Raw genomic sequence first — 13,485 nt, 5'->3', positions numbered from 1 at the left:
AAAAAAAATACTGTCCATCCTGAAGTCAGTGGTGTAACTTAAGGGGGGGGGGGAGGGGTGGGGGTGCCCGTGCCCGTGCCCCCCTCCCCTTAAAATCTTGACTTGAACACAAGTATATCACTTGCCTTCAGGTGCCCCCTTGAAAAAAAGTCTGCACCCCATGTGCCCCCTCAGAAGTTCAACCCTAGTTACGCCACAGACCGTAGAACATTTGTTATATGAATATGATGGGACATGATGTATTACTGTACCACGCATTAGGGCTTATATCCTTGGTTGACGAGGACCGTAGGCCCGTACTTCCGATAAGTAATACAAAAATAGTCTAATAATGGACAACTATTAAACCTGCTCAAATCCAGAGATTGATGCACATTTTTGTAGCCGATTACATTTCCGCCGAGTTCGAGTACGAGTACTTTGCCATGAATATATAATGCCATGAATTCGAGGACGAGTACGGGTACCTGTAACTTGCCATTGGTACGAGTATGAGTACATTGAAATATATAGGGACCATGGTACGCGTATCATTTATTATCATCATCACAACCATCCTCATCATGCCCCTATCGTCCCACTGCTGGGCAAAAAAACCTCTCCCTTTTCTCTCTGTCCCCGGTGTGTATCTTCCAGGCTGTTGTCCCTGTTTCCACCAGTGTGTAAAGTTGCCAGATCGAGGCACTGCATGCCCATGGCGGAAGTGTGAAAAGAGCGAATTAGAAAATGATGCGCGTACGGGATACGTCCGTCATCGATGCGGCTCGCAAAAAACCGGCCTACTATAATTATACATTAACATTTTGTGTGAAAAGTACAACAGGCCCAGATATCTACATCTGTAACATCTCAACATTTTCATGTGAGATGCACATTGCTGATTAACTGCCCGATAAAAATAACAACGCAAAATGATGGCGACTTTTTCTGAGCCGCATACGTCTCCCGTACCCGCGCCATTTCCAATGGTCCTATTATACTTTCCATGGTAGGAACACATTTTAATGCGCATACATGTTCGTAACGGCTATTTGCTGTTGAACTGGGGCAATATTAGACAAATGCAAAAAACTTCAAAATGTAGATAATGGTGTCTTTTCCTGCAAGTACCTCTTAAAAAAATTAACGTTCCATATAGATCCTTCGAGCGAACATTTCGAATACGAGAAAGAACGTTGCAACCTGACGGTGCTTTTTTATTCACATATCCTCTCAATTAAGGTCAGTCATTGCAAAAATGATGATAAGACATGAATCTGGGAATACTTAAAAAAAATTCTTGACTCTCCGTAGACATGAGGTTGCAGCATTCTTTCCCGTATACGAGTGCGAGTACGAGTGCAATTAGAGTACGATGAGGTATTATTACAGCTAGGTGCCGCAATCTGGACCTCTTCTGTCTTTCCCTTTTTTCTGTCATTGTCATTTTGCACTAGAAGAAATCGAAGCGCAGCTGATGATCGCATTTCGAAGTACTCCGAGAGATCAACATTCTCGTTTTAATCGGAAAACAAGTGGAATCTTGCGCGGCATCTAATCCAGTGTGCACAACACAGATCCGAGGATTTCCAGAACTGTCGGATGCGCTTATCTCTGGTAATCCTCTGGAGTATTATCAGGTGGATAATTCGACTTGCCTGATTGGGGATCATTGAGGCTTACAAGGATCACCGTACTTCCTGTTGATTGAAGGTTTGCGTTCATTCCATGGCTCAGGCTCGCTAAACTTAATCGTACATGTTCCAGCAGCGTACCCCGAGTTCTCATCCTAAAGGGGGGAGAGGGGGAGTTGGGGGGACTTATTTTATACAGTGGAGGGGCGCCAACTTTTATCCGTGCTCAAAGGGGGAAGGGGGGGGGGGGTCTTGGACACAATTTTTCAGTGGGGGCGCTGTTCAAAACATAATTCATTGTCATTGTCAGACAATGGGTCTTGCTGTACGCGTTCCACGGGACGTTAAAATAAACAACAAATCGCGAAAATAATTGTTGAAAATTTGCTGGACACCACGTTACACTAGGGGGCGCTGTTCATGATACATTATTTACATCTTATGTATACTTACGTGCATTAAAACGGCGCATTTGAAACTGTTGTACCTTTTCCTCCGTTTTTCAGTTGAATATATTTTCGTTGTTGGGAAGTTCGACAAAATACCTCAAAATCCGCCTTCTTTTGTTTCTCAAAAGAAAAAGTGGAGAGGGGGGGGGGATCCAATAGCCCATCCCCGCCCCTGGTCAAAAACGAGGGCGGGGGTATATACACCATCCCCCGGGATTTTCGCCCCTAAACCAATGTTAAAGACGGTGAGTTGATATCAATCACGGAAAGTGGAGCCTTTGTTTGACTTTATACATATTTTTTGGCGCGTACTTTTTTACAGGTCCTTCACATTAATGTTGCTCGTAGCGAGACAAAATCAGCGATGCACGTCACACAATGATGGTGTTAAATTACCCTGGCAACCCAATACTGCAATTACAAGAACACGGCGCGCGTGTCCTTCATTCGTGCAAAGCAACAGGAGTTACATACACGTGATGACCGGATATCGAATTTTGTTTTAAAATTAAATTTATTTGAACACATCTTTCTTAATTTCAGCCCGGGGCTGTTTCCAATTTAATTTGGGGAAATGCAGATGGGGCAATTTCGACTGGAATGCGCCATTTTTGGGGGGCTTCAATAATGGAACGTTTCAGCAGGATTGGCAAAATCTAAAATATATTTAAAAAAAAATCGTGTTTTTTTTTTTTGCCGGGGGAGGTTTACATTAAAACAAATAGTTAAGTGCCGATGTTTCTTTAAATTATTTGTGACTGTAGTAAGCTTCCGGCGACTGGCTTTATACTGCAAAATAAATATTTTTCCAACGCGTTACGAGAGATCGACGGCTTGACCAAAAGCGGGAGAGTACGCTGCAGACTAGAACTGGGGGTAATTGCCTCCGTAAGACAAACCCGTTGCATAAAACTAACACCCTTCTGTAAGATGATCCTAATGGCTCTTTCTTTTTTGTTAAATGTGTCATTTGCCTCTATCAGATGTCACTGCACTCCCTTGACGATGTCCGTGCGGCGCGTCTGACAGGTGAGTTACAGGTTCGTACTTTCCACGTGTGCCATTAGGTAATTAGGCCTACATGCAGTTTGTTTTTATCATCGGATAAACATTGGAACACAATGCTGATTGGAAAACGAAAAAGAAAAAATTGCTTCGGCTTGTATTAATATCAGTATTAAAGGCTTTTTTGAGCTAAAAATAAATGTTCAAATAAACTTTACCTTTTGTGTATAATATCTCTTCTGTCATTGGAGATTTGGCGAGGTTACGAACGCTGGACAGTGGAAAAGTGGAAATTATCGGTAAGGAGAAGCCCTGGAGAAATACATTAAAGGTCCATTATTTGTAATTTGTGCATTTTAATTGAAGCAACAAAAGTGCTCAAAATCTAAAGAAGGGTGCTGAACAACCAACCTGATGAAGTTTCAGCTCAGCTTCAGCTGTATATTTCGAGAAAAGCAACATTCTAGGATCTCGATTTCAAATCAAAAGTTGCTGAATCATGTTTTGAATTGGCCTGAATTCAGCATCCGAGACACGTTCTCACTGAGCCGAATGTTGTTTTTCTCGAAATGTACAGCTGAAGCTGAGCTGAAACTTCATCAGGTTAGTTGTTCAGCACCCTTCTTTAGAACTTGAGCACGTTTGTTGCTTCAAACGAACAAAATGCACAAATTACAAATGATGGACTATACCTTTAAGACGCAAGTTGGGAAGGCCTTCTTTCGTTGATTTCTTCAAAATGGCAGCTTGCCAGAATTTCACAGGGAGTTTAGTCCCCTTATACTATCTTTCAACCAAGTATGTTTTGCAACAATAATTACGCCAGTTACTGTTTGGATAGCTGCAAATGATGGACACTGGCTTTAATCTCCGCTGCTCTAACCTCGCACAAAAAGTACGACGTACGTAGCAACTCTTACGTATGTACGGGACAAATTACTATATATAGTCTTAATTGTTTTTTCCCCTCTCATGCGCCACAGAAATTCTCTTTGCGTCATACGCCAACGGTCAGAAATAAACCATCAAGAGGTTCTTTTGAAATTCAAGAAATTCCATCGACCTCAACCAGAATAATCAAAAGTGTTCCTTGAGTACTTACTGGAGTGTTTGGCGGCAAAGCTACCTCCTTAAGGCGCCGGTTTAGTTGGAATCCTTTTCTTCAATCTCGCGCGGTTCGCGGTATTCCTGTGAACAACAAAACTCTAGTCATGCTTGTTGCTTCATGGCTGTGGCGAATTCGGCAGGGTCGTTTTTATCCATCCTTTCTTAACGTATATCGATTGTTTAAAAAAAAGTAGGGTATTTTCTGTCCGTTTATTCCAGAAACGTTCATCTTAATTGGAACATGTGGGTCATTCTGTACATTTTGGGTCCAAAGTTTGACATTTTACATTTTACCTTGGTACTTTGTAATTTGCCATTCAAGTATGATTAAGAATGACATCAAACGATTGTTTGTTGAGTACATAGAGAGTGTGGGGGGGGGGGGGGGGAGGGGCATCGAGCGTGGTAGGGGAGGGGTAGGCCTATTTCCCACCCATGCACCGGCAGCTACGCCACTGTGGGCGTCAAGAGAATGGAACATGATTTTCAGTGGGCGGAAAAAGCCCCGTCAAAAAAAAATCTTCGGATATTTGTCAGATTTTTTTTAATACCTAAGTGTTTCTAAACGGGACCTCAGTTGAGGTCTGTTGACCTTCCCTCGCCGAGGGCGGGGCCAGAAATCGAAAGGGGCCGCTGTCGACCATTTGAAATGGTGCGGTACGGAATACGTATAATATATGCGGCTTGGAAAAAAAACTAGCTGGTTAGGCCAAAAAAAAAAGTCTCCGGTTTCTGCTATGCGCGCGTCGCCGTAGCCATGCGCGTCGGCAAAATGAGAAAGTTTTTTTTTCAATGAAAGATGATGTCTCAAAACCGCCAAATTCACTGGTTTTACTGGACTCCTGCTGCTGCACAATTTTAACGTGTTTTTAGATGGGGTTATGATCAAGAATAAGCTTTACGTGGCTTCCCTGGACTCCCATGTATTTGCACTAAGTCTAGTCGGGCACCATTTGCAGTCATCAGCCTACATTTGAGGCAAAAAAATCAGGTAAAAAAAAAAAAAGCCGCGTCGCCGCACCACTTTTTGGGCAAGCTCCATACCAGAAACCGGAGACTTATTTTTTTGGCCTTAGGCCTATATATCACCACTTTATGTGGTTATTTCAACAAGCCCGCGCATAGTAACTTTTTGATGTGAATAGTGTCCCACATGAAATAACCTTGCAAGATTGTACTTTCTCATGTTAACAAGCAACGTTTTCCGAGCCGCGTACGCAACCCGTAAACACGATTCTGAATTTAGTATGCCTGTAGGCCTAAATCTGCATTTTGGAAACCAAGAGGAGCGTAATCGAGCAATAAGGCTTCAATCCCCTTAATACCCCCTCCTTCATATGCCACTGCACCCTCTAACAAAAATCACCATAACGACTGTTTAGAATCGCGCCTTCTATGATTTCAAAATTATTGGGCAGTGTCTGAGCGCGCGGCGTTCACACATTGTGATCAGCCAGGAACTAAATCGGTGATATATTATAATTGGACCCGGCGGAATCATTTCTCTGATCGTAGAATAGTCGTAGTTCAAGAGCCTGGGGGCTTGGCGTCAGACATAAACCATGGAATAACACTTTATACTACAGCAGATGGCTGGCTTCCCATTAAAGTAGCAAAGACCTTCGACCGAAGCCATTTTCATTTCAGGACCGTTGAAATTCATTTTTTTCTTCTTTCAATATTGACAGCTGACAATTTTTAATAACGTCCCGTGCGGCGTTGCATAGGGTAAGTTCCAAATTGTTCATCAATTATGTACAGGGTCATGTAATATGTATGCCTCGATCGACTTGCACAAACAAAATGTGAGTGAATTTCTATATTTGCGTAATCTCTTAATTTAAGCCCATATTTCATCCGATCTACCTACCAAGGCACCATTTCAACCACCTTCCGATACAATCAAATCGAAAAAAAGAGAAAAGATTATTGCTTTTATGTTACAAATCCTCCGATGCTTTTTTCCCTATGGTGTGCCGCCGGACTCCAATTCTTACAAATGGTGAAATTTTTGGGGTCGGGGGATATTATTCGATAGGAAATACGTTACGTCCGGGATGTCTAAAGGTGCGAAAAGAACCGACATCTTGAGTCTTGGATTGGTGAGAACTGATTTAACTTCAAATAAATATACAATTTGTCAAGAGATACCTCATAATGAGAGATTCATCAATCAATTCAACTCATTGTTGATCATGTGCAGGACGTGCTTATTTGAAACCAAACACGTTGAAATATTTTGTTCTGTACAAAGTTCAATTTGTCCCGAACATCATGAGAATACCCAGCATACCTAGGCCTATATGCCACGTTTCTCATTAACGCGGCTGCATATGTGCCAGTTGAATTTTGTGAAGAAGAATATTGAATGTAGGCCTATACAGGTATTCATTTGTTTTATTTTAATATCAGGGCTACTTAATAAAATACTGCAAATGCGGTTCAACAAAGGTGCCGGACTCATGAGAATTTCCCATTTCCTGCAGATATGCCACGTACGTTTCTCATTAACGCGTCAGTGTGCACGGGTGCCAGTTGAATTTTATGAAGACGAATTAGTGTAGGGCCTACGGGTATGCTTGTTTTATTCAGGACCACTTAATAAAAATACTTAATAAAATACAGCAACCGGTTCCAAAATGCTAGTCGAGACAGAATAAATACTTCAACACACGTGCGATTCAAAACTGTATTTGAGTTATATTTCCATCAAAATGGGCACTTCTTTGGGCACACTACCATCTTAACATGTCCTGCATGTGCACATCAATTCAATTGGTATTATTTTTAGTGAAACAATTGAAAATACAAGCGTAAATATTCGGTGGTATCTAAGTGTTTCTTTCAAAATTTGGTATATTCGTTCAAAGTTACGACACAAATTTCTCATTAAATTAAAAATGACAATTTCTTGATGAAATATCAAAGTAGAACAAAATGCATTTCTTTTAAGCGTGCGTGCGTGTGTATACGCTGCTTTTAAAGATCGATAATCCCTAAAAAAAAAAAAAAAAGCACGCACAAACCCTTTCAAAAAAAGAAAGAAAAGCTCTCATAAAAATCAGACTTTCCAAAATACAGTCTGCAAGTATATCCATCAATTGAAGCATGGCATCATATTATTATGAAGAACACACTCCACTAATAATTACATTGTGATTGATTCTGTTTTTCCCGACCAACTGACGGTTGAGTATTTCATTGCCCCGGATACGTTTTCATAGAAGTGTGTACTTCAAAAAGACACGTTTTCGTTGACTGAGTGACAGCTAGGTACGGCAGTTTTCAGTACAGGAAGAAATTGATAACTAACATTATTTTGTGTATACCTTCTTTTCAAAGATATCCGTGTGCCTTTCGTATAAAAAAATTAAGATATTAAAATATTAACATAAAGGCTTACAAATAAACAGTTTTTACATTTTGTTACAAAAACGTTTACTCAAATTGTGTAGTAAGCCTGAGGCCACTCGGAACATCAAAATGCGACTGTCAACAGCAAGTACAATTGTGCATATTTCAATATGCAAAAGATCACTTTGATTTTGACAATAATGATGGTGGTAAATTGCTATATAGTATTACCAAAAGCTCCAAAATAATGAATACATGATGCGTGTCATAACAGGATCGTTGTTCTAAACAATCTGCCAAGCGTGATAACCTATTCAAATTACGGCCGTAGTGAGCATTACAATGGCTTTTTTGTTTCAGAAAAATACCGTCTGAAATTTTTTTTTGGCATGAGCTATCAAAAATAGAAAGGGCAATGTCCTCAGGTTCGCCATCCGATTACACGCTTTAATTGTCTGCAACCGGTGACGTACTCTCTTCAACGGCACAAATGTGCAGCTCTTGCTTACGGAGTCAGTTGCTTTCATCGTCCTCCTTCGGTCGACAGTTTGTTCTCAATGAAAGATCACGCGTATAAGCACTTGATGAAGTGTCTCACTTGAACCGTAAAAGCTGCGCATATTTCGAGCGTCGGATAGGCCTACGCACAGTGTCCGACACTGTGCGTGTTTTAACTTGTAAGTTAAAACCAAGATTGCATGTCCCTTGAAGAGCTTAACTGTTATGCATTATAGTTTAACAGGTGCTGATCTCCGACGCTTCCTGAATGCTGGGCATGATGCCGTTGTCACACTTCACCACGTCCACCCTGTGCTTGAAGTGAGCCGTTAGGATGTCCATCAGGGCCCCGCCCTGAAACTCCAGTCCCGAGGGGCTCAGATCGCGCCTCGCCTCCTGGTGACCGTGCGAGATGGTGACGGTGGGCACGGTCAGCGAGGTCGTGATGGTGTACTCGATGCTCTTGCGCGGCTGGTCGGAAGCCCTGAAGTCCCCCTTGTGGTCCGTGATTTCGTCCGATAGGACGATGGCTGTCTGCACGGTGATGAGCTCGGACAGCAGGCGCTTGGCATCATACGGCTCGTGTTCGATGGATGCCCTGTGATCCTTGGTCGGGTAACAGCTTGAACCGCTCCCCATGACTGTTGCTGAGGTGAACCGCTTTGGTTTCCGGACTAATATGATCGAGGAAAGCCGAAGAAAAAGATGGCTAAAACTCGATCAGTTGATGACTTGTAAAGCAGGCTAGCTGAAGACGATTGACGGGCTAAACAACTTCTGGAACCTCAGGTAGATTTCTTATCTTGGTATCTTTAAAAGAAAGAAATAAAAATTGAAGATGTAAAACATTGTGCAGAAAGGCAGCAAAAAATGCCTCTAGATTATATTACTTGTATAAGTCTTGGGGACCTTGAAGACAGTTTTAAATTAATAACTGTTAATTACAATCTACAAAAAAAAGCAAAATGAGTAAAACAAAGTCAAGCAACACCGAAACGCCTCTAGATTACTACTTGCGACTTGATCAAATTAATTCAATGTTACCAACACATATGAAAATAAATTTAGTCTATGAAGGTTCACAACCGAAAGCACAGCCTCATCAAAGTTGCCTCCAAATTACTGCTTGGACATGAAGACATTTTAAAAAGTAAATGTCACACAAAATATGCAACTAATGTACACTGTATAAAAGGCAGTATACACTCACGCTGCGTTCACAACATGACACACATCGCTATTGAAGTTGGCGAGTAGTTACGGCTGTGGTTTAGTTGCGACACGCAAACAAACTCACCTCAATTTGCGGCAAATGCTGCAGGCTTAGGCCCGTGCAAATCAAGAGAGCATCGACGTTAGTTCCGCCAAAATATCAGAGTCAAGCTCATGTGTTCTATCAACGTCAACGTTTTTGTGGAATTTGGCGTCCGATTGTGGAGAGAGGAATACTGGCATTGCTTTGCTTCCCATCCGTATTTATAGCAAACAAAAATCCACCTGGATGATCGCCGGTAGGGCCTAGTGTGTGTATCTGCCTATCGGGACTAATGACGTGGGATGCGCAACGGAGTTCATTAGGAATAATTACCAACTCCCACGGAAAGATTGTACCGGGGAATACATGCAGTACGCAGACAGAAGTAGACACCTGATGACACAGAACACTGACTTCCCTGACGGGAAAATGGAAGTTTCCGAAGAGGCAGTGATGGGAGCCTGCATGAAGACAAACTGGACAAATCACGCCGCCGAACACGTGAAATAATAATATTATCGTTACTGAGAATAAATACTGCGTGCTCATATAGTAATAACATTTTTGACATTCGCATTACAACCTGGCTAAGGATGTCCAGAAAATGGGGGCAGTGAACCAGTCAAACTTTCAATAATTTTTTTCTTCAATATTTTTTTTCCAGAAATTAACTGATCATCAATTCAACTGTTTTTAAAATTTAGAAATAAAAAGAAGAAATAATTTATTTCTGTCAAGGTATGGCCCAGAGGAGTGTTTATTTTATATTTTTTGAATAATAATATTTCAAATTACCAACATAACAATATGTGAGAGATTATCACTAATTATTGATATTTCATAGCCAGCCTTATAGGGGTTTGTGCACAAATAATCTGATTGCGATTATCGATGGTGGGACATAATTTGACACTTGGGGGCGCTGTTTAGGGTCACAATTACGTAGGCCTAAAGGCCGTCATGTGGCGCTCACTTTCTACGGAATCGAAGGCGCGTTCCACTGCTAATTAGACGAGTTATTGAACACCTTTCTCTCGGACAATGATTTTAGGAGCACTTTTCTTTTCAAATAAATACTGGCTCTAAATTATAGGAGGGGTGCATTGGTAGCCCCGCCCATCCTTTCTGTATTTACCGTACCAAGCTGCAATGCAATGGAAGAAGTTGTCAGCAGGCAACACTTATTATTCAAACCACTGAGAACAACGTATCGTGCTGCTTCAGTTTGGAATACTAAGCACACGGTTTCTTTCAAAAGTGATGGTGTGCTGCTTCGCTGTTTGCAGGCCCTGCCAAAACTGATGGTGATAACTCATTTTCTTCCTTTAACACATGGCATTGCATCAATTCCAACTGGGGCAATTGTACTTTTCATATTTTTTGTGAAAAAAACAAATAGACTCAGATTTTCAAATGTTTTGCTAATCACCTCTTAATATTTCTTTAACTTCAGGCCTCAGGTATTTTCCCTGCGTTTCGTTAATTACTTAAAACTGTCATCCAAGTGAAAATGTCTACTCTTCAAGTTGAGCAGAAGTATGAATTTATTTAATGGCCTCTTAACTGATTTCTAACCATAGCCTATCGTTCGAAAGACCTTTTTGTTCGAAGTCGTGTTTCGAAACGTCATTCTCAATGATAGCGTCATCTTTTCAAGACATGTATAAAAACCTCCAAAAACCAATTTTTACTCGAATTACCTGGAGGTCACACGAGGGCGCCCTAGTGTTCGTTCTCTGTTGCGTGGCCATTTCCGAAACACTCCGTGTCATAAAATAGTTATTAAATGGATAATAACTAATTATCTTTTCATTGTTTGAGACCGTACCCCGGCCGGATTCGATTTGTTGGCAACATTTTGGGACAAACTTTCTGCACATGAGCCTCAACTGCTTGTATCTTCGAAAACACTATACGGCCGATAGGGATTTAAAAAAAAAAAAAAAAAAATCGGCCTAAAATTCTTGATCACACAGAATGAGCATGAGCAATATCTGATCACCTCTTCCATTTTTTCCAAGGGGTTTCTGGTTTACTGTATCTTGAGTTAATATCACCTCATTGAAATGCAAGTTTATGCGATCTTTTGGTTCCTCACGTGTACCGGCATATGTCGGCTCATATAACGATATTTCCCTATAGAGATTATAGTTTTAACCACGAGGACGGCCGCGTGTCCCGAGCTGTGGACCGAATTTCCTCGATTTTCTTGATGCTAATCTTTCCCTCGAGATACTTAGATTGGAGAGTGCATGTAAGTGCCTTGAAAACATCGCCAGTCAAGTCGACGATCACTGATGTTTTGTTGCAAACCGAATGGTTTAATTTATTTGATGGTATTTTAACCGACAAGTTGTAATGTAGAGAAATTGTACACGCAGTCGTGAATTTATCCTCTATCGTAAAGCCATGTACATTAGGTCACGCGCATTTTAGAAGTTGAATCCGACTGTAATGATTATAACTGGAGCTGAGGCTGTATTTTACTGTGCTAATACTCCTTGTTTATCATGATAAACCAACCTAGCTTTTTCGGGCTACGGGCCAGTCCCCTTTATCCTGGTGAAGAAAAGGGATGCCCGAAAGACCTATACCTCTAATTCGACATTGGTCGACTTCATATCAAATTACAATAGTCTTAAAGTCTTGTTTTAATTAACTGGACCATGAGTAAAAATCCATACTTTGTTTGAACGTTTAGATTTCTAGCAGTAGCGGAATTTATTATAAAACATTTTTGTTAGTAACAGAAGAGTCCATTGTTGCATAGCCGTACCAGGGTGGCAACGCACTTGAATGGTAAACATCACCGTGGTGATGTCAACATGACGATGTCATCATGCAAGCTCGTTATCTGATGATAAAAGCATTACTGTGGACAGATAGGCACTAATAATGTGCACTAATAGGCACTAAATATGTGCAAGATCGTCAACAGCTGAATGCGCTCCTTGCTTAATGGATGAACAAACCAGCAGCGGCGGCGGAACAGTTTTCAAACGGGATCGAGGTGGGGGGGGGGGGGGGGAGCATCACCGAAAACGCATTTCGCCGTGAGCCAAGAAGTTCAACTCTCTAGGCTATTGAGTTGAAACTTCTCATACTGATAATTGATATATGCAGGAGGGGGACAGACAATTTTTTTGTGCCTGGTTACCCATGACCGTCTTTGCATTGATTAATAAAGTGGATATTTTTTTTTTCACTATAGGCCTACAAGCTACAGTAATTATAAAGTGTTGAAGAGATATAGTTTAGACTATCTCAGTAGTTTAGACCCAGATCTAGTAGGTCATTCCTCAGCAGCTAGACAGTACTAATTTAAAGATAATGATAGACTGTCGTCCGAACAACACAAAACATTATGTCGTACTCAGTACAATACTCTGTGAGTACACATACTGAGTACGACACAATGTTAATAATGTTAATATGTTAACACAATGTTAACAAGGAAATTCTTTGGAACTGGCTGTTAATGTTTCAAACAACACAGCATCTTCAAGAATGGTTCAATCATATACTCTCCTGCATTGACATTCGTTTCAGCAAACTATCATTGAACATGTCAGTTCAGAATATCACCGAGTACCTTATAAATTATTCCAATGTCTTTTGTTTTTAATTCGCTGCCCGTGCGTAGCACATGCTTTATTCAAATGCAAGAAAACATGAAGGCAAAGCCACGTGGATTTCAAGACGTCAACAACAGTACTGAAGTTTCTTTGTGACGTACGTTCATTCGCCATTACCCTAACCATAACCAGTTCGCTTTGCCGGAGCACAATCATTCGCGTGAAGTGTACGAATCGGCCTTTAGTAAGAGCAAAATCACCGTGTAAGGCAAAACTCGAGGACAACTTAATAACTGAGATTTTTCTATTCAAAACGAAGATAAACAAATTGGGAATTTTACCGCAGGAAAAGTGGTGTATTAATCTTGGGACAGCAATGGAAATAACTTTTTTGCGTTATCCCTGCATTTTCCACTGTATGGGGTTTTTCTGTGTTTTATCTTTCATTTTTTTATATGATTTTAGATAAATTTTGTTGCGTTTTGTTAAATCTTAACTTATATTAAATCTGTATCATTATTGTGTGGAAATTGCGAGTAAATCAAATCAAATCAAATCAAATCAAATCAAATCAGCCTCTGTTTTAGCCTCTGAAGAAGAACTTGCTAAGTTCGCAACGTCAGGCCACA

General features: G+C 40.8%; 1 protein-coding gene across 1 annotated transcript; it reads right to left on the bottom strand.

Annotated features, from left to right (window-relative positions):
- Positions 1-6,854: 6,854 nt before the first annotated feature.
- On the bottom strand, positions 6,855-9,768 carry LOC119736902. The gene is made up of 2 exons (XM_038210924.1): positions 9,324-9,768; positions 6,855-8,836 (listed from the first exon to the last, which is right to left on the bottom strand). The coding sequence occupies exon 2, from the start codon at positions 8,663-8,665 to the stop codon at positions 8,264-8,266; it is 402 nt and encodes a 133-aa protein (XP_038066852.1). The 5' UTR covers positions 8,666-8,836; positions 9,324-9,768; the 3' UTR covers positions 6,855-8,263.
- Between the last annotated feature and the right edge of the window lie 3,717 nt (positions 9,769-13,485).

The sequence above is a fragment of the Patiria miniata genome, unplaced genomic scaffold (assembly GCF_015706575.1).
Source record: "Patiria miniata isolate m_02_andy unplaced genomic scaffold, ASM1570657v1 HiC_scaffold_3, whole genome shotgun sequence".
Classification (NCBI taxonomy): Eukaryota; Metazoa; Echinodermata; class Asteroidea; order Valvatida; family Asterinidae; genus Patiria; species Patiria miniata.
Note: the sequence above shows the minus strand (reverse complement) of the source record. Positions and strands in the feature narration are given on the sequence as shown.